The sequence below is a fragment of the Trachurus japonicus genome, chromosome 13, assembly GCF_045865225.1.
Source record: "Trachurus japonicus isolate A0001 chromosome 13, Traja_1.0".
Taxonomy (NCBI): domain Eukaryota; kingdom Metazoa; phylum Chordata; class Actinopteri; order Carangiformes; family Carangidae; genus Trachurus; species Trachurus japonicus.
In genome coordinates this window covers 26,438,018-26,464,639 of record NC_140919.1, presented here as the reverse complement: position 1 = coordinate 26,464,639, position 26,622 = coordinate 26,438,018, and the positions used below count along the sequence as shown (strand labels likewise).

General features: G+C 43.2%; 2 protein-coding genes across 2 annotated transcripts; both read right to left on the bottom strand.

The window, feature by feature from the left end:
* Positions 1 to 2,963: 2,963 nt before the first annotated feature.
* LOC146976085 (olfactory receptor 52E4-like) lies at positions 2,964 to 3,899 on the bottom strand. The gene has a single exon (XM_085794645.1). It carries the CDS (start codon positions 3,897 to 3,899, stop codon positions 2,964 to 2,966), a length of 936 nt encoding a protein of 311 aa, XP_085650771.1.
* An 8,955-nt stretch (positions 3,900 to 12,854) lies between these two features.
* On the bottom strand, positions 12,855 to 13,811 carry LOC146976084 (olfactory receptor 11A1-like). The gene has a single exon (XM_085794644.1). The coding sequence runs from the start codon at positions 13,791 to 13,793 to the stop codon at positions 12,855 to 12,857; it is 939 nt and encodes a 312-aa protein (XP_085650770.1). The 5' UTR covers positions 13,794 to 13,811.
* Positions 13,812 to 26,622: the final 12,811 nt, after the last annotated feature.

Genomic DNA, 26,622 nt, shown 5'->3' with positions numbered 1-26,622 from the left:
TCTGGTTTAACAAGACTAAACAACAGTGTAGAAAATATGTTTCTCCTCCCCCAAAAAATCATTTGTCCCACTGACAGACATTGTGTTGAAACTGAGACAGATTCATGGAAATCTTATTTTGAATAACCATACACAGTATCACACATAGCATGAACCAACCCAACCATCAAACCCCCACCCTCAATGACTGTTGAAGGAGCCGTCACCTACTGAGCTGCAGACTCCCGTCACTGCAGCAGCTGCTCTGTTATACGTATATCACAAGAGAGGATCCCAGCAGACCACTGCTACAATATGTCTGTCATCATCACCATAGTAATGCTGAGAATTCACTTCACTCACTGCTTTAGCACATACCTGATGGGAAATAGCCAATGTTTTACTTAGGCCACTAATCTGGGCTGAGCAATTCATCAAAATACTATTGAAATCACAATATGGCCAAGTACATCATCCTTTTCCCATATCCTCTTTAATTAAAGGAAAATTTCTGCCATTTTTGACCCCTAAATTGTTTTCCCAATGGTCACCCAGTGTTGGGGGGAGCAAAAAACGCGACTAAAATTGATACAGACAGACCCGAGTTACACCATGGCTACCCCGGCGCTCGGGATAGCTACAATGCTAACCTATGGGAGCGATTCTTTCAACCAGGGTTTCCCCCAGAAAACTTGTTAAGCCCGGTGGAAGGGTGGCACCCCCGACACATCGGTGCCCAAGTGTGTTTTTTTGTGTCAGGGGCCCGCCTGACCCTGACCATTGACAGATGGCAGGGCCCTATTGGTATCAGATTCATTAATGGAGTAACAGAATTTAGAAGACTTGATTTCATAAGGCCTTAAGATCAATGTTAAAAGTTGACTGGAAACGTGAAAATATTACCATTATCATGTCTTATTATAAGACATTTATGTAACATATACACCAGCTAGGCTATAGCAGAGTCTCACAAATTGCACTCTTGAAATGCTGTTCAACCAACCACAAAATAAATAAATAATAAAAATAACAAATAAATAAATAATAAAAATAAAAAATATAATTTAAATAAATAATATCAACTGTCTGCACTAAAAACTAAAAAGCAACTGCCTGATGTCTGTATTGTTAAAGTCTAGCATTATTTCTCAGAGATCTTTTTTTCTTTCAGAGATTTTTTCAATCTGGAGTCACTTAAAGTCCCTGAAAAGTGACACTGGATTCGTCTTCTGAGTTAATCACATCCCAGACATATGTCCTATTAACCATCCTGCCAATTTTGGATGCTAGAAAAATTTGTTTAGTAGGTGAAATTAGGTTTTAAAATCATGACTATGTTGGGGTTTAGCCCAACTATAAGTACAGTTATTATTAAGAGGGTTATTGGCTATCAAATTAGTAAAATATCAATACCAAAATATTAATAATTACTATTAAAAATTATTAATGGGATTTAATTTTATTAAAATCCACCTCGGGGGACCAGACAGCCAATGTACCAAAGTCAGTCTCATAAGGGTGTGCTAACTATTAATATAGAACCTTGTTTAATGATTAAGTTAATAATTATAAACAAAATAACATTATCAATAGCTACACAATCCCTACAACATTAAGAGACGAGTAAAGTTTCAAGGAAGTTTATTGGACACATCTAGAAAGTGGGATAACAAAACATGAAACTAAGACAAGCTACATACACTATGTACACGTGTGTGTGTGTGTGTGTGTGTGTGTGTGTGTGTGTGTGTGTGTGTGTGTGTGTGTGTGTGTGTGTGTGTGTGTGTGTGTGTGTGTGTGTGTGTGGGAAAAAAGCCTGCATATCGGTATCGGTTATCATTGGAATCGGAAATTCTAATTCTGGACAAAATCAGATATCGGCAAATTTCCAATATGGGACATCTCTAATAACAAACAATCACATATCTATGGTACATGACTCGAATCCTTACAAGACACCACTTAACTCATATAGTGTACAGTATAAACAGTATAAACAGACTTGTTTTCGAGGCAAATGATGGGGATGTTGATCCACTGAGTGCTTTAAAAACAAAATGGTAGATCCTTAAACTCAGAGAAGCAATTACTGAGATAAAGTTCAGACTGGACATGAGGAGGGACCTTCAGTCTGTTTATCATTACTAGAATACTGGGAGCTCAAAGGAGTCTATGTGTGATTTGTGGCCAGTTGGTCTAACCCCAAAATCCTCACACTGACACCTAAAGCCGCTTTCCCACTAAAATTAGCGGGTCAACGCGCTAACAATCGGCATTTGGCTCCTTTCCCATTGACCAAAACGAGCCGGGTCTGACCCCCGCTAGCAAGCTGCGTGGCCTCCGCTTCCACCGCTGCGCGTCTGGTGACGTCTTCACACTGGGATCACGTTGATGATATCATAAGCGCGACAGAATTCAGGGAAGTGAACAATGGAGAGCAACATGGAAGCGAGTCAGGCGGTAAAGAGTGTTCTTTCTTGTTTTGTACTTTTTTCTTGCCAGTGCTGCGACATGTTGATCAAATCAAATCAGTCTCGAATGCGAGCAGAGCTTTGTTTTGGTACGTGATATGAGACGCGACTGGCGTGATGTTATGACGTGGCGTCACGTAACGCTCAACGTCATCACACAAATGAGTGGATCTGGCGTTCCCACTGCAAGCCGATCAGAGCCGAGCCAAATGAAGGCGATTTTAACCCGCGTTGCTTGCCGAGTCGTGTCAACGCAGGTCGGTGCGCCTTTCCCACTGCCACCAAAAGCTGATTGTTAGCAGGTTTAAACTGTTTTTTTGGGAAAGGGGTATAAGAAGTAATTTTCTTCTGGAGAACCTCAAGTTTGTCGGCCTTGTTTATCTGTTGCCTCATTTCTTCTGTAAACTCAGATCAAAAACAAAAGATGGTTTTAACATTTCAACATTCAGGTTTTCTCATACTCAGCTGCATGTTTTTAATCATCAGACTTCAGGGTGAGCCCGTAATACTTTATTAACAAGGTGACATTTTGTAACAGAAGAGATGTTTGTATGTTTGTCTTAATTTAGACATTTGCAGTCCGTACATGATAGGAGTCAGAAGTGGTTGAATGATGAGGAAATACAGAGACAGGATAATCCGCAGCACACTGGGAACACTGGTCATATCAAACCTGCTCTGCACTATTTCAAAGAAGCAACCAAAAGAAAAGTTGAGCAGAGAAGCAAGGTGAGGTGTGCAGGTACTGACAGCTTTCTGTCTGGTCTGTTTAGAGCCAGAAAAACACACTATGAGAATCTTCAAGTAAGAAAAGACAATTGGAAGCAGAGGAACTATGATGGTGTGAACGACACTGAACAGTCCATAGATATTATTCACTTCAATTTCAGAACAGGCCAACTTCACTACAACGTAGTTCTGACAATACAAACTGTTGATGATGTTTCCACAAAGAGGCAAACGGATGTTTAAGGATATTGTGGTTAAAACTTTAACAAAAGAGAACAACCATATTACAGAAATAAAAATAACTGCCTTGTTAGATGTCATATATGTGTTATATTGTAGAGGATGACAGATAGCAAGGTATCTGTCATATGACATGACAGCTAAGTTTAAAAATTCAACATTGGCATAAGAATGAATACAGAAAATCTGCAGGTAGCACAGAGGTACTGACACAGTGTGAATGTCAGAGAGGATCTGAACCAGCAGGAATGGAAACAGCCCTGTACTACCATACAGTTCATTTACAAACAGGCTGCACAGAAACAGGTACATGGGCTCATGTAAACTTCTGTTCATGCAGATAACCACAATCAGGGAGGAGTTGGCAAAAATAATTACAAAGTAAAGCAAAGCAGTTATCACAAAATACAAGTATCTTAAGTTTCCAACATGAAAATAAGCTCCGAGGATTAAATAAGATAAAGTTGAATTCAGCATCATTCTGGTTTAACAAGCCTAAACAACAGTGTAGAAAATATGTTTCTCCTCCCCCAAAAAATCATTTGTCCCACTGACAGACATCATGTTGAAACTGAGACAGATTCATTGACATTTTGAATAGATAACCATACACAGTATCACACATAGCATGAACCATACCAACCATCAAATCTTCACCCTCAATGACTGTTGAAGGAGCCGTCACCTACTGAGCTGCAGACTCCCGTCACTGCAGCAGCTGCTCTGTTATATACGTATCACAAGAGAGGATCCCAGCAGACCACTGCTACAATATGTCTGTCATCATCACCATAGTAATGCTGAGAATTCACTTCACTCACTGCTTTAGCACATACCTGATGGGAAATAGCCAATGTTTTACTTAGGCCACTAATCTAGGCTGAGCAATTCATCAAAATACTATTGAAATCACAATATGGCCAAGTACATCATCCTTTTCCCATATCCTCTTTAATTAAAGGAAAATTTCTGCCATTTTTGACCCCTAAATTGTTTTCCCAATGGTCACCCAGTGTTGGGGGGAGCAAAACGCGACTAAAATTGATACAGGCCAGGCCCCGACTGGCCATAGGGAGAACCGTGAGTATTCCCAAAGCGCCAGCCTATGATTGGCCTGCTGGTCTGCGTCTCTCTCTCTTTTTTTTTTTTTCAGGCTGCCGGTCAGCCGGCATCGCGGCTATCTCACTTTTTTTTCTAAGTCAGAGAGGCAGGCCAGGCCAATCAGAGGCAACTCAGGCCAGTAGCATGTGAGGAGAACAAGACGATTGGTTTGTTTCAATTAACACCCGCCCCAACAGTCAGTATCAACCACATAGACAGCATGTGGAGGAAGGGGTGTGTGACGTGTGTACCTGCTGCGGTGTGTGTGTGTGTGTGTGTAGCGAGTGGACCGGGAGAGGAGACGAGGCTTTGTCGATGATGGACCCCAACCCAGGTAAAAAAAAAAAGAGGAAAGGCGGTGCCGAGAGGGAGAGAGAGAAAAAAAGAAAGGCGCTGGAGGTTGACATGGCCAAATGCCTAAAATTGACCAATTTATTACCTGCATGTGTGCATGCGTGCCCATGCATGTAGGTGTGGGTGTGTGAACATGCGTGTGCACAAGGCCAGAGTGGCCTGGTGACATGACTGACTCCTGGCTAGGGCTGGGCATTAAGAGAAAAAATCCTATCACGATAATTCTTTTCATATCAGTCAATATCGATGTATATCACGATATAGGGCTGAAACTATTCATCGAGTTACTCGATTAACTCGATTACAAAAATAGCTTGAGGCAAAAACTCTGCCTCGAAGCCTCGTTATATGACGCACAGGGATATTGTTCCAGACGGACCGTTGTTAAGGAAACACACCACTAGCACGTGATACACTCGGCACAATGGTGGAGATTCGGGACGTCTGTGAACGGCAGAGATCATGTAAGTTTGGGATCATTACATACTCAAAAAGGAAGAGAACAAGGTGCAGTGTGTCTACTGCAGTGGCACCAGCACCCATAATCCCCCCCCCCCCATAAGCACCACAGCATCTCCCAGACCTAAACCTACCCTAACTTCTCAAAAAGAAAAAAAGAAAAAAGCTGTGTCAACAGACTCCGGTCTCCTGTGCTGGACACGTCTGGCTGCAGGTTTGAGCAAATAAAAGCAAGTTCCTGTGAATACACCTCTTAAAGCAGAAGTAAGCGGAATGTTTGTGTTGATATACTGTAAGTCTTAAATAGTTATATCTTCCGACAGCAATCACTTATATAGAGTGTTTAGTCTGAAACAAAGGTCTGTCAGTCACTCTGCTCTGCTGTAAGCCGAGGAGAAAACTTTCCTTGTATCCTACAACCTTTATCCAATGAGGAGAGAGAACGGCATAAAGGGGCGGTCCTCTCTGTGTGTGCAGCCAAGGGATGCGCGTGAATGTGGTGACGTAGGGACGAGGGCGGGGACTGACTCCATCGGCTGAAAGGAAGTTAGCCAAAACGACCGGATCGCTTACTTCTGCTTTAAAGCCCTGTAGAACCCGATAATGTAATAATAAAAGCATAGTGAAATCACACAACCCTAAGCAAATGAGGAGATATTGGCATTCTAATTTTAATGATAATTAATATAATACATATCTTTTAACAGAATGAAACTTGGAATTATTTTGCTAGTAAAATTACATTAAGGATGTGTTTACCTCGGCTTGGCCTGAGGGCTCCAGTGATACATCGTTTGTGAAAAACGGATGGACGGGTCAAAGTTAACCATTCATGCATGTCCAACTTTGACCTGTTGGTGGCGTTCTGGAGCTTGTGTGGCTTACACAGAAATATAACCTTGAACACACCACTTGAAACCAAGTAATGGGTGATCTCCTGTTAAATTATTACATTATTGGAGTATTATTACATAATCAGGTCCCTTGAAATGAAGGCTAACCTGATAATGTAATATCCTCCCTTTGATGTAATACTTTATTACATTATTGGTTAAGAGTATATTACATTATTGGGAAATACACTTTATTACATTATTGGGAAGTTATTACATTATCAGGTTTTATTACATTTCCAATCCACTCAAGTGAAAATTTTTATTACATTATTGGGGTTATTACATTATCAGGGATTTATTACATTATTGGGTTCTACAAGCCCGTTTGAGCAGTTTCTAAGATCAAAGACCCGACCCGGTCCAATCCACAGGTGTTGAAGCCTGGACCTGATGCAGCCCGGATTCACAAGCATTTATTCTCAGTTGGACCACGGCAAAATAAATAAATAAATAAAGAAGCCCGTGGTCCGACCTGACCCAATTTTTAATCAGAATTTTAATAATAGAAAACATTTGTTTTTTATGCCAAGTCTTGACTTATAATTGTATTATTTAAAATGTTTTAATATATATATAAATTATATTGTTAACCTGTTTGGCTTGACATTTTATATTCTTTGGTCTCAGGTAATTTTCAGAAGGAGCAAATGTGCAATCTTTATTTGTAATGTATGTTTAAATTTACATTAAGTTAACGTATACCTCCTGTGGGAATTGAAGCTTTTAGCCCAGGTTAACTTGACTCGTGCACCTTTACTCATAGAAAAAATGTCCACAGGACTCCGGTGTAAAAGGATTAGAAAGAATGTATTTATTCCTTGTTTTCCAAAAGCATCCAATTACAGGAGTAGGCCTAATCCAAAATCAAAGTTTTCTAATTCAAAAAAGGCACTACGGGAAGAAAACTGTGTGGCTCATTCCTAACCAAGCCTCAACTGCCTCTGTCTTCTTAAAGGGACAGTAACATAGGTTACAAAAAATCCGTTTTAACTTATCATGAATTAAATCACATGAATTTAACTAATCCTTTGCCCATTTTAATCAGCTATTTATCCAAATAAATCAATTATTTATTTACACTAATATGAACTTTACAAAATAAACAAACAAACCATGTAGAAGCACACAAAACACACTTTGGCTCCCACACCTCCTACTTGTTGGCACTTGCAATAAATGGGCTTTTTGGAGCCAATAAAAAAAGCCAAATGCTTTATCATTCAAAGCCACATCACATCATTTGTTGTTTTGGTTGTTTAAAAACGCAAAAAAAATTATCCGATTAATCGATCGATAAAGTGCTAGATTAATCGATTACAAAAAGAATCGATAGCTGCAGCCCTATCACGATATGACTCAAGTCACTATTTTTGTCAATTCCATCATACTCACAAGTGAGATTTGAAGATATCAGAAGGTTATTTCTGATTTAAATATTTATTTTCCGTCAAAAATTGAACATTGCAGATGTAATGATGAACACTAATAACAGCAATGAGTAAATAACAGTTTCAGATAAATAAAACTGGTATTATACAACAGTTACTTCCAACCAAGTAATTTGATTGGACAAGAGACATTCCATGAGTGCTGATATACATCATAACAGCACTGGGACTTTTTACAGACATTATCACTCCACTGTTCAAATTCTTCAACATTACATCAGACAGGAGTTAAATCAGAGCCACGCTCTCCATACAGGAGCTGCTCCATCTCTCTGCTGCTGCTACAGTTATAAACGGACCTGAAAATTAAAACCAGGACCTGACATGGTCCGTCTAATTAGCGATAATTTTCAGCGTAAACCCGGTTGAAAAAGAAAGAGGAGAAATCGCCGCGGTTAGCGCTTGCTTTGCCAGTAGCCAGTGTTTAGGTCGGCACAGTTGAACAGTTGTGGTGCGTCTGTATCAGTGTGAACACAATGTCTCTGATGTGAGCAGCAGCAGAGTGGCCATGCCGTGACTGTGGCCGGACCTCAATCCGCTCCACCTGGTGTCTCCATTGTTAAAGTTTAGCATTATTTACAGTCCTGTATCATAGTTTCATCAATCAGGGTTAATGTAAACATGACGTACCACGCGTCTTTTCATGGTCAGTCGTCCAAGTTCTCACTCATTTTTTCTTTCGAGGCAACACTCATTCTCTCTCTCTTTTTTTACTGGCGATGTCCCGCTGCTGATGTGCACGGCTGCAGCAGCCCAAACATACCACGTGTTGTTGTGTTGTGTCTTCCTGTGCTGTGTCAACCTAACCTGACTGGCTCAGCCATTGGTTCAGCGCGGTGCAACTCTCGTTTTCATTGGCTGTTTGTATTTTCTGTCAAAACATGAATGAATGAAACTTATCGACCACGTCTCATATTGCTATTGAGTAAAAGTTATTTGCAGAGACTGCTTGCCGAAAAACTGCCCCTGGCCCTGACAGGAACGTGCATCACCTGTTGCATGAATTTACCTCTAAAACAACTCTGTCTCTTAACGTTCTGTTATTATCTCATAGTGTGGTGAATGTGCGGAGTCGGAGAAATGGGTGGTCGGAGAAATGGGTAGTCGGACAGACGTCATGCGCCCATAGCTCTGAGCAGTCTATGGATATTCTCATTCATCCAGGTCATTGTTCTTTTCTGGGCAAATTGAATCGTAGGCAACTGGACTTGTATTTGTCTGGGAAGACGTTTCGTTTATCCAAGGCAAGGGCTTCATCAGTTCGTACGCAACAAGTCTCACTAGTCCGCACTAGCTAGACAAAGAGTGGAAGTGGAGTAAGACCCAGGGGCCTCATTTATCAAAGAGCGTGTAAAAGTCCTCTTAAATTTTCAGTACGACGAAAAGGCAAAATGTGCGTACGACCAAAAAATATACACTCTTTTCAGATCTATCAAACTCCGCGTACACACGGCTGCACGGTATTTCCCTTGATAGATCACACCGGACCTGAGAAAAGCGTGGATGAGAACACGCCTCATACCCAGCCCCCTAAACGGCCCCACGCAACCATATGTGGTCAATGCAAATCAGTTACGTGCATATTAAGTAGCCATGTGCACTCTGGAAACGTGTGGAATGACGTCAGTGGAAGACGGTGAAGACAACAGACGGACGGAGAGCGGAGAAAGAAGCGGAATTTCTCTGAAAGCGAGATACACGGTAACACGGCAATAGTCAGAAACATCATCTTGTATTGAAAGGCTACAATAAAAACAAAAAACTCCCAAATCTAAATGAAACAGAACAGAAAGAAGAAGAATCATATTTATTCTGCCCCTTATTTTAGATTATGTCATAATAATTTAAAGCAGGGTTTCCACTGCCAGTCAGTACTACTTTGCACCCCTTTCCACTAACCCCCAACTTCCGTTCACTGGAAGACTTTGATTTTCATTTGTGCATAGCTATATATTTTTAAAAAAACAAAAAAACATTGAAGTCCACCAGTCTGTGACTTTTCCTAAAATGATGTTGGGCAGCACCCATTTTTGTTAAATACAATAAATATTATTCACACAAAAAATATCGATCATGTTTTTTCATTTGCTTTGATTTGCGCCGACATTATTGGGCTTGCTGCTTGCTTGTGTGTGTCCAGTCTGGCTACGTAACACACGCACATAGCAGAAATTATTTTCCAGACTGGACAGACGGGTTGTGGAAGAGGTGTAGCCTACATGCAAGGGAAAAATATCAATATGATATCAAAAGAAAACGAAATTCGTTTTATAAAGCCAATATTTAGGAGCAAACTAGTGTAAATGCACAGGGGAAAAATCTGAGTCGCTGTGCTTTTCATGTAAAGTGCCGACGTCAACACGTGTGCGGTGGTGGTGGTGGTGGTGGGGGGGGGGGGTCATCGTCACCACCACTTGCTACTTCAAACAGTGTCCGCGCTCCTCTCTCCCTCGCATACTGCAGTTCTCTGACTCAGCAGCGGCGTCGCCAATTCCTCTTGTTCTTCAAAAAGCGTGTAAATGCCGGTACGCCATGGTCGGACTGGTCGTAAATTTCGGCACTTTCTCCCGACAGGTTTTGGTTTGATAGATCCCAAATTAGGCGGAGAAAAGTGCGTACGCACAAAACGGGGGAAAGAGCGTGTAAAAGAGCGTGTATCCACAATGATAAATGAGGCCCCTGGTATTTAACCTCTGTGGGAGTGGTCTCCAGAGTACCTGTGGGTGTGTTTACAAAGGTTCCAGTGTGCCATTCCGAAGGGCCGCCATTCCGAACGTTTACTTTCATGTTTCAGAATGCCGGCCCTTAAAGCTATAGTGCGTAACTTCTACGTGTCTGTAAATATCCGTTTCACCCAAGCCACTACAAGGAGATGATACAATGCTGATTAAGCCGTTTGGCTCCTCTAACGCCTCACGGTATTTTTCTGTATTTGTTCTTTTTGTATTTGCTGTCTTGGAGCTACATTCCCACGCTGGCGGACAGGAAACAACCGAAACAACGCGTTTTACTCAGTTTTACCTGACAAGGGAGGAGGGAGGAGAGCGCTCCGCTGCTAGAAGCAACACGGTTATGAATGTAGCAGCCTGGTGTTAGCCACATCGTTAGCCTAACGAGCAGTAAGTTACAAGGTGTGTAGCCCGTGTTGCTGTGTGTAACTTACTGCGGGGAGTCTGTGTGCTGTGACGAGCAGTGTGCGGTGAGTCACGAGTGTTATAGTCCGTGAACCGTGGTCCGTGACCAGCAGCATGTGGTGTGTTGCGAGTGTTACTGTTACTGTGTGTGATGTGCATTACTGGGGGGACAGCTCTCCATTCCGACACCCCTCCATTTCGACACCCCGCTGTTCCGAAATACCCCCACTTCGAAACACCGCTGTTCAGACACAGTCCCCCCCCGCAGCTGTCCAATGTCCAAGGTGCTGAACCGCGTGACGTTGTTTAGCCTACACTCTGTGTTGCGGCTTGTCTGTGAAACGTGCCCTGCTCAGGGACTGGGATCTGTCCCACTTGCTTTCTCCCCGACTCCGTTGTTGGAGATCTCCACACAGTAATAGAAATACACTTTTTTTCTCCCCCCCTGCGCCGCTCGAGCGCGGCTGAACCCGGCTTGAGCTCACAGGGGCGCGAGGCTGCTGTAGCCGCCGCTCGTGCTGACAGCTGACTGAGGGAGATGCTTTGGTTGGGCTTAGGCAATGAAGAAAGGAGTTGGTTAAGTTTAGTAAAAAGACCAGGTAGAGGCTAGACAGGCTAGAAGCATAATGAACATTATGTCATTAATATGAAGTATTTGCTTGTTTTGCAGTTAATTGATCGCACATGATCCGTTTGACCCCAAAAAGGAAAAAAGGATCAATGCGCACTGCGCACTGGGGGTTTCCCCCAATAGCCTTTTCGGAATAGCGGGGTCTTTAGAAAAAAATAGAAAACCCCGCTATTACGATGAATGGAAGTCTATTGTCGGAAAGGCGGGGTGTAACCCATTACTGGAGAGCTACAGGGGTAGCGGTGGGTCGAGGAGGGGAGGGGAGGGGAAGGTTACACCGGGCCATAGGTGCCGGCCGTATCGTTGTAATAATGCAGAAATCCTTTAGGGGGCGACAATAGTTACGCACTATAGCTTTAATTATGTTTGAAAAAGGGCCACCATTCCGAATCTGAAAAAAGGTGTGCCATTTCGAAAAGTTGGTTAAATATGCTGTCGTAAAGCCAGTGTATTGATTGCTATTGATTGGTAGTCCAGTGGGTAGAGCAGTTGCCTAACACGCAGGTGGCCTGGGATCGAATCTAGGAAGGGGTGCACATTGATAGTTTCTTGTCTTGTATATTAGCCCACTGTACATTACCAGCCCATGTTAACCGATTGTGTTGTTCACACACCAGACGAGCCCTGCAGCGATCGTTTCGTCTGGTGTATTTTTCCGCGAGTGATCGCGTCAAGCCGGGCAGGAAGTCAAACAAAGACACACGAGAGAATCCGGTCCCTGACCCTTCAAAATAAAACACTGTGATTGACACCTTCGGAATAGCGTGTCCCTGCATTCCTCACTGCATCGGTCAGTATATATCAGGTTGTTTTTCTGGCTGTGTGTTACCCTGTCTTTTGGATGTACCAGATTTTGCCTGAGAGTGTTACTGGGTTTGAAACATACAGGGATTTGATGTTTGTTAAAGATTTTCCTGAGTTTCTCTGAGACCCCAGTTGGCAAAACAGTAACACGCTCCAGAAAGAATACCAATACTGAGGATGCTGAGAAAATGAAGGACAAATGCAAAAACATTGTCATACCATATGTGTCTGGGGTCATACGGCCGCGGCAGACTCGCTGTCCTCTGCGGTCCTGGTGCTCCGCAGGTCAGCCAGTCTGCCTCGGCCGACTGACCTCAACACTCTGCAGCGGGCGGCTGTGGCATGACACGACTGGTTTATGCAGCGGTTTATGCCCGGCTTATTTTGGTCAATGGGAAAGGAGCCAAATGCCAATTGTTAATAAAACCTGCATGGACCCGCTAATTTTAGTGGGAAAGCGGCTTAAGAAGTCATTTTCTAACTCAGATGCAAAAACAAAAGATGGTTTTAACATTTCAACATTCAGGATTTCTCATACTCAGCTGCATGTTTTTAATCATCAGACTTCAGGGTGAGCCAGTAATACTTTATTTATCTACACAGTGTCTCTACAACCAGGTGACATTTTTATAACAGAAGAGATGTTTGTATGTTTGTCTTAATTTAGACATTTGCAGTCCGTACATGATAGGAGTCAGAAGTGGTTGAATGATGAGGAAGTACAGAGACAGGATAATCCGCAGCACACTGGGAACACTGGTCATATCAAACCTGCTCTGCACTATTTCAAAGAAGCAACCAAAAGAAAAGTTGAGCAGAGAAACAAGATGAGGTGTGCAAGTACTGATAGCTTTCTGTCTGGTCTGTTTAGAGCCAGAAAAACACACTATGAGAATCTTCAAGTAAGAAAAGACAATTGGAAGCAGAGGAACTATGATGGTGAGAACGACGCCAAACAGTCCATAGATATTATTCACTTCAGTGTCAGAACAGGCCAACTTCACTACAAGGTAGTTATGACAGTACAAACTGTTGATGATGTTTCCACAAAGAGGCAAACGGATGTTTAAGGATATAGTGGTTATAACTTTAACAAAAGAGTACAACCATATTACAGAAATAAAAAGAACTGCTTTGTTAGATGTCATATATGTGTTATATTGTAGAGGATGACAGATAGCAAGGTATCTGTCATATGACATGACAGCTAAGTTTAAAAATTCAACAGTGGCATAAGTATAAATACAGAAAATCTGCAGGTAGCACAGAGGTACTGACACAGTGTGAATGTCAGAGAGGATCTGAACCAGTAGGAATGGAAACAGCCCTGTACTACCATACAGTTCATTTACAAACAGGCTGCACAGAAACAGGTACATGGGCTCATGTAAACTCCTGTTCATGCAGATCACCACAATCAGAGAGGAGTTGGCAAAAATAACTACAAAGTAAAGCAAAGCAGTTAACACAAAATACAAGTATCTTAAGTTTCCAACATGAAAATAAGCTCCAAGGATGAAATATGATAAAGTTGAATTCAGCATCATTCTGGTTTAACAAGACAAAACAACAGTGTAGAAAATATGTTTCTCCACCACACAAAAATCATTTGTCCCACTGACAGACATTGTGTTGAAACTGTGACAGATTCATGGACATCTTATTATTTAACCATACACAGTATCACACGCAGCATAAACTCACCCAACCATCAAACCCCCACCCTCAATGACTGTTGAAGGAGCCGTCACCTACTGAGCTGCAGACTCCTATCTGTCACTGCAGCAGCTGCTCTGTTAAATATCACAAGAGAGGATCCCAGCAGACCACTGCTACAATATGACTACAACACTGTGGACTCAGTGGGTGAGGTCAAAAGTTTGCCTTTCTTTTGTTTTGTTCTTATAAAGCAATGTTGTATGTGTTGATAAGCACTTGAAGTAAAGTAAAACAAAGAAATTAACTTAATTATGGTAGTCAAATATATTTTTCTAAGTGGCATCAGCAAATGCTTTGTTATGTCACCAACTAAACCTTTATGCTAGCAGTAGTTTTTACACTAGCTACATGACAGAGAAATGAGAAACAATTAACAACATGTGCTGTCTTCCTCGGTATGTTTTTGTCGATTTGGCCTGTATTTTTCTGATCACTTACCGTGATCTGTCTGTGTAGAGTGATCTTGTTGTTCGTGTTATTACTGTTGTTGATTTTGTAAAGTGTATCGAGACCATGTTGCACTATGATGATTTTACACTTTAAATAAACTAAACTGAACTGAACATGAGAAGAAAGTGTATGAGCTGAATGAGTCTGAACACAGAGCGAGAGGCCATGTGTTACCGGCCTCAAGCCTAGGGGTACTCGGGCCGGTAGCTATTGTTGCTACACAGCAATAATGACTGTGGAACAATGAGAAACAACACGGTTTCAGCAGTGTGCGACTTCCTCAAGCACCATTTTATTCTGCCTCCTATGTAAAATGTCACGCATCTCATTTCGCATTCAATGATATAATAATAATAATAAATAATACATTTATTTATAAAGCGCTTTACATCAAAGTGCTGTACAACACATCAAAAACTGCAAGCAGTTTACAAGCAGAGACATTCCAAAAAACAAAAACAGAGTACAAAAACATATTTGAAACAGGGCAGGACTTTTACTAATGAAAAACCTAGGACCCATATGCAACAGTAAATAAGTGGGTCTTAAGCTTTGTTTTAAAAACCCCAATTGAACAGGCCTGCCTGATGTCCGAAGGGAGATTGTTCCACAGGGTCGGAGCCCGATAGGAAAAGGCACGCTCACCAACCGTCTTTTTCCTAACCTTTGGAACACAGAGAGACACACTCCCCTGGGAGCGTAGAGACCGTGTGGGAACATACACATTAATTAAATCACTCAAATACAAAGGTGCCAAGCCGTTTAGGATTTTAAAGGTTAGTAAAAGCACCTTAAAATCTGCTCTAAACTGAATAGGGAGCCAATGAAGAGAGGCCAGCACTGGCGTAATGTGCTCATACCTAGATGAGCCAGACAAAATACGAGCTGCTGTGTTCTGAACCATTTGCAGTCGATGAAGGCTCTTCTTTGGTAGTCCTGATAAGAGGACATTACAATAATCGAGCCTAGATGTAACAAAGGCGTGAATAAGGACCTCGGCATCTTTCATTGACAGAATTTGTCTGATTTTGGCTATATTTCTTAAGTGAAAAAATGCTACACGTGTCACCTCTTTTATGTGTAAGTCAAATGAAAGGGACTGATCCAGGACAACACAGAGACTTTACTTACTTTACTTTACTTTATCTGTGCAATGTATGGTATCGTTGTCAAGGGATATATAGAAATTGTCAAACTGTTGTCTGTATATCTGTCCAATGGCTATCATCTCAGTTTTGGCTGAGTTTAGTAGCAGGAAGTTGGTTGATAGCCAAGACTTCACTGCACTCAGACAGGCTATGAGTTTGTCACAGTCTGACCTTCTTCCTGCAACCACTGGCATAAAAATTTGGACATTGTCGGCATAACAATGAAAGACAATCCCAAAAGAACGTAGAATCTGACCGAGTGGTGCCAAGTACAATGAAAATAATAATGGCCCCAGGACAGAGCCCTGTGGAACACCATGGCTAACCGGACAAGGGTCAGAAAAGGCACTGTTATAAAGAATACGTTGGGATCTCCCTGACAGGTAAGATCTCAGCCATGCAAATACCTGACCAGAGATGCCAAAGTAATTTTTCAGCCTGTCCAATAATATGCAGTGATCCACAGTATCAAACGCGGCGCTAAGATCTAATAATATAAGAACAGATGTTGAGCCTGAGTCCATGGCTAATAGTAAGTCATTGACAACTTTTGTGAGAGCAGTTTCGGTGGAATGATTGGCACAGAAAGCAGACTGTAATGGTTCAAATAATTCATTTGATGACAGAAAGCTGAATTGAAACTACTTTCTCCAAGATTTTTGATAAAAAGGCTAAGTTTGAGACGGGTCTGTAATTTGCTAAGGAATTACTGTCAAGGTGTGGTTTCTTTAACAAAGGTTTGACCACAGCAGCCTTAAAGCATGCAGGAAATACCCCTGTGGAGAGGGAGAGGTTCAGGATGGATAGTATATGGAGACCTAATGTTGACCAGAGTTCCTTAACAACCCATGCTGGCAGAGGGTCAAGAGAACAGGTAGTACTTCTTGCAGCCATAACAGTATCGGTAAGCACATCCAAAGAAATAGGCTCAAACTCACAAAAACCTTGTTCAGGAAAACAAGGCATAGAGGCAACACAGTTTAATCCCCTGGATTGAGGTATTCTGGATCTAATGTCCTCAACTTTGTGATTAAAAAACTGCATAAAATCCTGAGCAGAGAGATCAGTGTTAATAATTGGCGATTTATTGTTTGTTAGTTGGGATACTGTGTTGAAAAGAATCCTTGGATTCTGCTTGTTGATCATAATTAAATTAGAATAATAGGCTGACTTTGCAGCTGACATCCTGGACTGATATGTGGTCAGACTATCCTGCCATATTTGGTAATGAACTTCAAGCCTAGAACTGCACCACTGTCGTTCATTTTTTCTACAGCTTTTCCTAAGACTTGACAAGTCGTCATTTAGCCAAGACATAGGATTCTTCCGGGGGCCCTTTCGAGTCTTAGCTGGGGCCACCAAGTCCAGCAGACCCCTAATCGCACTATTAAAATTTTCAGTTAAACAATCAACAGAATGAGACTGACTAAAGGCAGAATTGACCACCTCAGGCAAATACAAGGTCAACTCGTTCAAAGCTCTGGGGGAATTATAGCGAGTAGACCTCAGAGTTTCTGACTTTTTCCCGGAAACAGATAAAATAGGAATCGAAAAATCAAATAAAACAAGTGAGTGATCTAAAACTGGGAGAGCACAGATATCGCTGATTGTAACGGGCAGACCATAACCAAGGACAAGGTCTAAAGTATGACCACGCTGGTGAGTTGGTCCGGATACAAACTGAGTGAGGTTGAAAGAGTCAGTGACATCTAGGAATTCTTTGACTAGTGGTTTGTCCCTGCAGCAGATGTGGATATTGAAATCACCCACAATCAGTATTCTCTCATATCGTAAAACAAATTTAGAAAGAAAATCAGCAAATTCAGGGATAAAATTATCATTATTCTTTGGGGGGCGATAGATCACGGCGATTAGGACAACAGAGGGTTTGTTAATCGTAAAGAGTAGCATCTCAAAGCTGGTGTAAGGGTCACCATCAGTAATCAGTTTACATGCAAACCTGTCTTTAAAGAGTGAAGCAACACCCCTTCCTCTTCCAGTCAGTCTGGGAGAGCTGAAGAAACTGCTACCTGGGGGGCAGAGTTCCATTAGGGGCGCTACTTCCCCATCGCGCAACCAGGACTCTGTTATGAGCATTAAATCCAAGGCGTGTGTATTTATAAAGTCGCGAAGGATGAAAGACTTATTGGATATAGAGCGGGCATTTAGCAGAGCCATTTTGACTTTTGTCTCTACTTCCACTGATGCACTACAAGATTGAAGTGGAATCTGAATTAGATTTGAGCCAGTAGCAGAGTGTTTTGAGGAGTGAGGAGTATGTCTAGCTGTGACTCTTACAGTGATGGTGTTAGGTGCAGAGAAACTGCTACACAGGTAGGGGGAGCTAGAGGTAGATACTGAGGGGGTGCTGTGAGAGGCGGTAGGAGAGGTTAATGACGGCTGGGGCCAGCAGGGGGCGGTGTTACCCATAGAGGTGCAGGGAGGAACTGTCGAAGTGGTGGTAGAGGAAGAGGCTACGGAGGTGTGTCGCGTAGACAGTCAATCAGTGAATATTGTGGACTGGACGGCTAGCAGAGTGAGATTAATGTTCAGAGACAGAAGACAGGATCCATTGTGGTTTAGATGAAGACGGTCTCGTTTGAACAGGTCCGGTCTATGGAGGAAAGTGGTGAAATTGTCCACGTATGGAATGCCAGCGCTAGTGCAGTAGCCTTTAAGCCACACGTGAAGCTGCCAGAGACGACTGAACTTTTCATCGCCACATGATGGAGGGGGGAGGGGCCCGGAGACGACGCACCGCTTGTTCAGCTGTGAAATGTTGTCGATGAGGCGGGTGCAGTCCTTCCTAAGTTTTATGGATTGTTGCTGCTTAAGGTCATTAAAACCACCCAAGTGAGCCACAACAGTGCGGACGGAGGGGTGTTTTTGCAGCAGCTGGGGGATGTTATCAGATGATTGACGCAGGCACCGGGATGACATGAAGTAATACACCTGTTGATTTGGACATGGCGGACCATGGAGGATCCAACCAGTAGAGCGGGAGAACTGGTGGCACAGTTCGCGTTGCCAGCGTGCACTGGATTGACAGCTGCTGACCGGTGAGAGGTCAGAGCCAGGAAAGGAGGTGTATCGGCAGCGGTTGTGCTTCAGAGGGAACCCGGACGGCCGCCGGTGGAGAGGGCGGTGAGCAGTCAGGTGGCCGCGGACAGGCAGAGGGATCCCAGGGGATTGTGTCATGGAACGCCACAGAGAGCGAGGAGTTCTTCCGGGACTGCTCATGGGCCAGATCCATGAGCTGTGACAGCAGGAGCTCGTTGTCTTTGAGCTGCGCAGCCAGCCGGAGATTTTCTTCAGTCAGATGGGTGATTCTCTTGTTGGCTCTGGTCAGCTGTAGGTTGTCGTCAGGTTAGGGCTGCACAATTAATCGAATTTTAATCACGATCACGATTTTGGCTGCCACGATTAAATTAAGATGATCGTCGCGATTATTAACATGTAAAAAAACGGGCTGTGCTGCATATCAAATCAAGCGCTTTCTCAACCAATAGTCCGCCAACCACCAGGGGGCGAACGAGAGGTCAGGCCTCCATGAAGCTGCCTAACTAACAAGCGAGCGCATCCTCCCTTTACATGTTGTTTACAGTCCAGAGTGTGTGTCCCGCAGTCGGCACCTTCAGATGCTGCTGTACTGTGTCACCTTCTGCGCCCGGTGTTACGTCTCACTCATAGGCTGTATGGATCTCACTCTGCAGTGAGAGTGAGACGATGTCGGCAGCAGACGGTGACAGTAGACATGACGTGTGTCTGTGTCTGGTCAGTCAGCACCTCAGGCTGTCTACTGTCACCGTCTCGCTGTGGATCGGATCGAGGTCGGGCTGCGGGGTGGTCTCGAAGCTGGACCGAGACCCCGTCACCCCACGCGGCCGTTTTGGTGTTAATTACATACGTTGTGTAAATAAAACGTTCCGACCGTGATCATAACGGCCGGTAACGGCGATCTATGGCCGTTTTGGTGGCAGCACAGTTGAGCTAGGCCGACCTGCTGGACGCTGCCTGTGTGAAAACACTTGGTCTGTTCATTAAATGTTTTTAATTCGTTCCAAACTGCTGCTGAACCGTCCGTGCTGTGCTTTGGTCCATGCTAGACAGACTCTTGCCCACACATCTCTGTGTATCATTGATGGCAAAAAATTAAGTTTTACCTATAACCTACTTTGAAATTACATTTCAAAGCCTGTACTTTCTTACTTTTATTTGAGTAAAGGAGTTGAATCAGCAGCTACTTCTACCAGATTTATTTTTTATTTTTTGTTTTTTACACAAGTATCTGTACGCTACTGTACAGAATGACACCTCTGCACTCTGCAATGGCATTTATTTTTCGCTAGCCCTTTGTCTTGGGTAAATTTTATTTTAGGCTATTATTTATTTTTATTTTACGTTTTATTTTGAACTGAAAGCCTTGTTCACATAGCCTATTGTTTGTTTCAAATAGAAAGTGCAATAAAAACATGTTTTATCTAACATAATGTATAATCGTGATTAATAATCGTGATTTCAATATCGACAAAAATAATCGTGATTATCATTTTGGCCATAATCGTGCAGCCCTACGTCAGGTAACACGGCCGTGGTGGTGGAGGAAGCCGGTGTGGGATGTAGTTGGTGGTGGCCGAGGAGCTGTAGATTAGCTGCAGGAGACAGGGCTGTAGCCATGGAGGTAGCTGAGGAGACAGATAACAGCTGCGGCAGCAAAGGTGCTCTGTGTGGTAGAGTGACAGATCGCCTGGTGGCGGGGCTTCAGAGGCGGTAGGCAGCAAAATGGAGACTTACACCCGACGTCTCCAGAGGAGTCCGCGGCGTTTGGATGGCAGTACAATAGGGACGACTTGGCATCTGTTCAGTCGAAGACTTACCGGCAGGGCCCAGAGGCTGGGCCCAGTGAAGAGGTTAGGCGTCCGGTAAGAAAGGCAGGTGAGGTTAGCTTCAGGTGCTAACAACACACCGGTAGTGCCAGGCAGTCAGGGAGCAGGTTGGTAAAGGAAGAAATAAAAAGCGATCGGCTTGTCTGGTGGTTAAGGACTATAGTCCGTTTAAAAGAGGCACTGTTTAAAAGGCAGGGATCAGGGATAGATCCTTTTTTAAGTAAAAAATAGAGATTTAAAAGGCTGTTTTGCTAGAGTTCGACTCGACCGAGAGTTCTCAGACGCCACGCAAACGCACTAGAAAAAGATGAAGAGATGGCGAATGGAGAATTATCAGCCTTAATATCAGACAAATGCTTGAGATTATAATTCAAATACATGTAATAATAACAAAAGAAATGACAGTATACTGTGGCTGCATAGTGCATACACCAAAATCATCAAAAGATTCCAACCACATTCAAAAATCACATAACTTTAACAACATGTTTACCTGTAGGCTATTTCATTCACCCCTGACACAATATCTCCCTTTGCATAAACTGATATTATGTGGTGGCGACTATTACAACAACTACAGCGCCATAAACCACAATAAACTTATTAGAATCATGTCTCAAGTCCAATGCATTCAAACCTATTACTTGCCCTTCACACTGTCGGCAGTGAAAACAATAGCTAAAATGCTGGCTTGCTACATAACATAAACATGAATTTAGTTCAAACTTGGTTTTCGAGCACTTTTAAAACCTCATTAACGTGACCGAATGTTTTTCCAATGTCTAGGCAGTGTACCGACCAATTATTAAGTTGCTTTTTTCACGTTTTACATACCTGTGGAACAATGAGAAACAACACGGTTTCAGCAGTGTGCGACTTCCTCAAGCACCATTTTATTCTGCCTCCTCTGGGAGGAGGATGGGCTTGAGTTAGAGGTTTTCTCACTGAACCTGGTATCACAGTGCCACCTATGGTCACAAAGTGGAATTACAACAACATGAACTGTATGGCAGTCTAACTTAGAATGTAGGCTAACTGAAATAAATGAAAATAAAGAGAAAGAAGAAAAAAAATAAATAAATAAGGGTTGCGTGTGTAATACCTGTATATACTAATGAGAGGCTCTTTATTTCCCAACCTCTACACTCTCCCCTACTTTTTAAAGATGTCCCCTGACATCGAGAGTTACACTAACAAGTCAACTCACCATCACAAACAAAAACACAGCGGCAACAGCGGCCGCTGATCTGTACCGAGACTGTTGTTATTCCTTCACCTGAGTTTGGAGCTGACGAGCGGATCGAAAAATGAGACACGGACAATGAGGCCCTGCGATCACCCCCGTGCCGCCCCCGCCCCCGCTGAGGAGGTACTAGAAGAACTCAGCTGTAGTGGAAAAGCACCTTTACCGAGCCGAGCCGCGCCGTTCCATGCCATGAAAGTGTAGTGGAAAAGCGCCATTATATGCCCCCCACTCCCTTTAATAATAATAATAATAATAATAATAATAGCATAAAAGATCATAGTAGTAATAAAAACAAGACAAACAAAACATCAAGATAAAAGTGAGTGCAGTGCAGAGTGTCTGGATTATAGGGAGTGTGCCTGTTTGAACAGGTGGGTTTTAAGTTGGGATTTGAATGTTGTGATGGAGTCTGACTGTCTTATGTGTGGTGGGTGTCAGGACCACATAATGTGGTCCAGACAAGACTGTCTTTTTTTTTGTTAAGTTTTTAGTTGAGTTTTCTGTCTTTGTCTCATTTCCTGTTTTATTTTGAAGTCAAGTTTCCCACTTGTGTGATTGCCTTCCCCGCCCCAATGTGTTTCACCTGTGTCTCGTTGTCTCCCTAGTGTGTGGTTCTTAAGCTGTGCTTCCCATTCCTCCAACACAGTCTCACCCCTTTGCGTCAAACGGTTGACGCTTGGTCAAGGCCCCTTACGTCAATATACTGACGTGGAGGGGGTACCCTCGAGGTCGTTTCTCGACGAATAGGGCCACTCATAGACTTGAATGCAAATTCCTCATCCTCGGATTTTGACGCAGGGGGGCGGGACCGTTTCTCCCTCGACGTTGCTCCAGAACGCAAAGGGCCACTCATAGACTTGAATGCGAATCAGTGCGTCAACAGCCTGACGAACGGTCACTGTCCCTCCTCGTCACATGCCTGACTCATTAGGTGCCCGTTTTTCGTCAGGTTTTGACGCGCTCGGCTTTCAGTTGATTCCAATGCAGTCCCCTTCGCGGCGATATGACCACACTGTGGTCAGCTCAAGCTTCTTTCAATTGAGATTAATAAGCAAAATAAAAGCCTACATTCCCCCGGGCGACTTAGAAAAAGGCAAGGCAAGGCAAGGCAATTTTATTTGTATAGCCCGTTTTTACAAACAGTTTGTCTCAAAGGGCTTTACATGGCATCGTAACAACATCCTCTGTCCTTAGACCCTCACATCGACTGAGGAAAAACTCCATGGAAACCCTTTTAACAGGGAAAAGTCGGAGAAACCTCAGGGTGAGCAACAGAGGAGGGATCCCTCACCCAGGACGGACAGACGTGCAATAGATGTTGTTACAGACAAGAAAACAGTTTACAGTTTGTCACAGAATGTGCGAAATATGGAAATGTTAGCAGGAGTTGATGAAGGCAGTCTCTGGTGAGGGGAGGGGGCGGGGGGGGGGGGGGGCAGGGAGAGCTGGCCAGCTCGATGGGAGGGCTGGGTGGCAGATTGGTCCATGGGAAGGAAGGGGAGGCCGGTCTAACAGCAGGGGAAGGGGAGGGAGGGGGGGGCGATGCAGGCGGCGGCTGGTGCAGAGAGATGGAGCTCCGGTGGATCTGAGGAAACACAGAGAGAGTGCGAGACACCAAGGCCAAACTACAAAGTACAGCAGAAAATGACAGTTCAAAAATATACTGAGGAGAGGAGAGGAGAGGAGAGGAGAGAAGAGAAGAGGAGGAGAGGGCTCTGTGTAACCAGATGTGTCCCCAGCAGTCTAAGCCTTAGGGGTGGGAGAAAAAATCGATTCACATAGATATCGCGATATCTTTTTTGACGATTTTTAAATCGATTTTTTTTTTCAAAATTCAATTTTTTTGAAAAAATTTTTTTTTTTGAATTTTTGAAAAAAAATTTTTTTAATTTTTTAAAATATTGTGCAATGTGTATTTGTTAGCCTCTTTTACATACAGAGAGTACAGGCTTTGAAAAGGGTTTAAGTTCATTTTATAATGGAGTATGTTAATTTATAGGCTCCTACAGTGTTTGTGTGCAGATAAATGTTAAAAATGCGACTAAAAATCGAGAGAATCGGCAATGTCGTAGAATCGCAATTTAAATCGAATCGGCATCCAAAAAATCGTAGAAGAATCGAATCGGGAGAAAAGCATATCGTCCCAGCCCTACTAAGCCTATAGCAGCGTAGCTATAAAATGGCTCAGAGCTACCTGAACCAGCCCTAACTAAAAGCTCTGTCATAAAGGAAGGTCTTAAGTCTAGACTTAAATGTAGTTAGAGTGTCTGCCTCTTTGACCCATGGAGAGAGCTGGTTCCACAGTAAAGGAGCCCGGTAACTGAAGGCTCTACCTCCCAGTCTGTTTTTAGAGATACTGGGAGTCACTAACAGACCTGCATTCTGGGAGCGGAGTGCTCTGGTAGGACAGTAAGGAATGATTAGTTCTTTCAGATAGGTTGGAGCTTTATCATTAAGAGCCTTATAAGTCAGCAGAAGGATTTTGAAGTCTATTCTAAATCCTACAGGAAGCCAGTGGAGAGAAGCTAAGGTGGGAGAGATGTGCTCTCTCTTCCTAACTCCTGTCAAAACCCTCGCTGCGGCATTCTGGACCAGCTGGAGACTCTTTAGAGAGTTTTTCGGACATCCTGACAGGAGAGAGTTGCAGTAGTCTAGCCTAGAAGTGATAAATGCATGTACTAGTTTCTCAGCATCACTCTGGGAGAGGATATTCCTAATCTTAGTGATACTGCGCAGATGGAAGAAGGCGGTCCTAGTCACGTGCTTTATGTGGGAGTTAAAGGAAAGGTCCTGGTCAAAAATGACTCCAAGGTTCCTCGCGGTTGTACTCGGGGTCAGGGTGATGCCATCTAGAGTAGCGATCTGATTGGAGAACGTGTCCCTGAGATGTTTAGGTCCAAACACGATGACCTCAGTTTTATCTGAATTCAGTAGCAAGAAGTTAGAGGACATCCAGGATCTAATGTCTTTCAGACAGTCTTGCAGATTGATGAGGCGGCTTCTGTCATCTGGCTCCATGGACAAGTAGAGTTGCGTATCATCCGCATAACAGTGAAAATTGATTGAGTGCTTCCGGATGATGCCACCTAATGGGAGCATGTAAAGAATGAAGAGGATTGGCCCTAAGACTGAACCCTGCGGTACACCATACGTAACTCTGCTATACTCTGAGTGGTCGTTATTAACATTAACAAATTGAAACCTGTCAGATAAGTATGACTTAAACCATTTTAGGGCAGTTCCTTTAATCCCTATTTCATGATCTAGTCTCTGCAGCAGGATGCTGTGGTCGATGGTGTCGAATGCAGCACTGAGGTCCAAAAGTACAAGAACAGAGACGAGACCTCTGTCTGAAGCTATAAGAAGATCATTAGAGACTTTGACAAGTGCTGTTTCAGTGCTATGGTGTTCTCTGAATCCAGATTGGAAAGCTTCAAAGAGCACGTTGCTGTGCAGATGTTCATGTAGCTGCTCCAGGACAATCTTCTCAAGGATCTTAGAGATGTAAGGAAGGTTGGATATAGGCCGATAGTTGGCAAGGACATCTGGGTCAAGAGAAGGTTTTTTAAGTAAAGGGTTAATGACAGCCACCTTGAAGGCCTGTGGCACATAGCCTGTGGCTAAGGAAAGATTGATTTGGTTCAGAAAAGAAATGTTAATTAAGGGGAAGACATCCTTAAGTAGTCTTGTCGGAACTGGATCCAGCAGACATGTGGCTGACTTGGAAGAAGTAATTGCAGAAGTTAAGTCTGATAGGTCGATGGGAGAGAAGCTGTCCAAGTGTGTACCAAGTCTGGGAGGTGCTTCTATGGGTACCGTAATCTGTGGTCCATTACTAGCAATTTTTGTTCTAATATTAACTATCTTTTCGGTAAAGAAAGTTAGGAAGTCGTTGCTGCTGAGAGTTGGAGGGATGGATGGCTCAACAACACTATGGTTCTTGGTCAGCCTGGCCACAGTGTTGAAAAGGAACCTGGGGTTGTTCTTATTCTTTTCTATTAGAGATGAATAGTAATTGCTTCTAGCATTACGGAGTTCTTTTTTATATATTAATAAACTATCCTTCCAGGCTTGACGGTCTTCCTCATGTTGGCTGGAATGTGTTTTCCTTTCCAGCTGTCTGGTCTTCTGTTTCAAAGCGCGCAAGTTTGGGCTGTACCAGGGAGCTATTCTTTTCTGATTGATAACTTTCTTTTTGAGGGGAGCTACAGCATCAAGTGTTCCAAGGAGTGCTGCTGCAGTGCTATCCACAAGATAGTCCACCTGTGTGGGGGTGAAACCAGCATAACTGCCCATACTATGGTTACAGAATGTGGTGAAGTCAGCATCACTGCCCATAATATGGTTACAGGGGGATCCGCCCGCTATTCAGACATCCCGCTATTCCGACATGTCACTATTTAGACATCCCGCTATTACGACATCCCTCTATCTAGACATGCCGGTAGTCCGACACTTTTTGATACCGCTATTCCGACACGTCTTTTTTATTTTTATTTTATTTTTATTTTTTTACAGCTGCGATACCCAGGCGCGTCTCTCTCTCTCTCTTTTCTTTTCAGCATGTCTATCACTGGTTTGATGAGAGAGTAATGTTCTTAATCTCAACAACTCAACTATCAAGTCACAAACAAAACTGACACGATAAACAAACAGAACTATGCTGCAGTTTGTTTGTCAAGTTAACCTGTCACCTTCAGCACCACGGACAGCGCCGCGGATGAGCCGCGGAGCTGCATCTGTGAGCGTCTCTGGGCTCTGGGCTTAGGGCCTGGGGCCTTATTTATCAAAACTGTAAGTAAGCAGTGTAAAACTGCTGCTACTAAATTTTTTGCTTAGGCCTACGGAGAAAAGACACCCAAAATATTTACACCTTTTTCAGATCTATCAAACTGTGCGTGCACAACTCTGCACCTCAACTTTGATA

What these genes read in the sequence shown, in the direction of transcription:
- LOC146976085 (XM_085794645.1), bottom strand. Translation starts at nt 3,899, where the DNA reads ATGATGCTGAATTCAACTTTATCTTATTTAATCCTCGGAGCTTATTTT.
- LOC146976084 (XM_085794644.1), bottom strand. Translation starts at nt 13,793, where the DNA reads ATGATGCTGAATTCAACTTTATCATATTTCATCCTTGGAGCTTATTTT.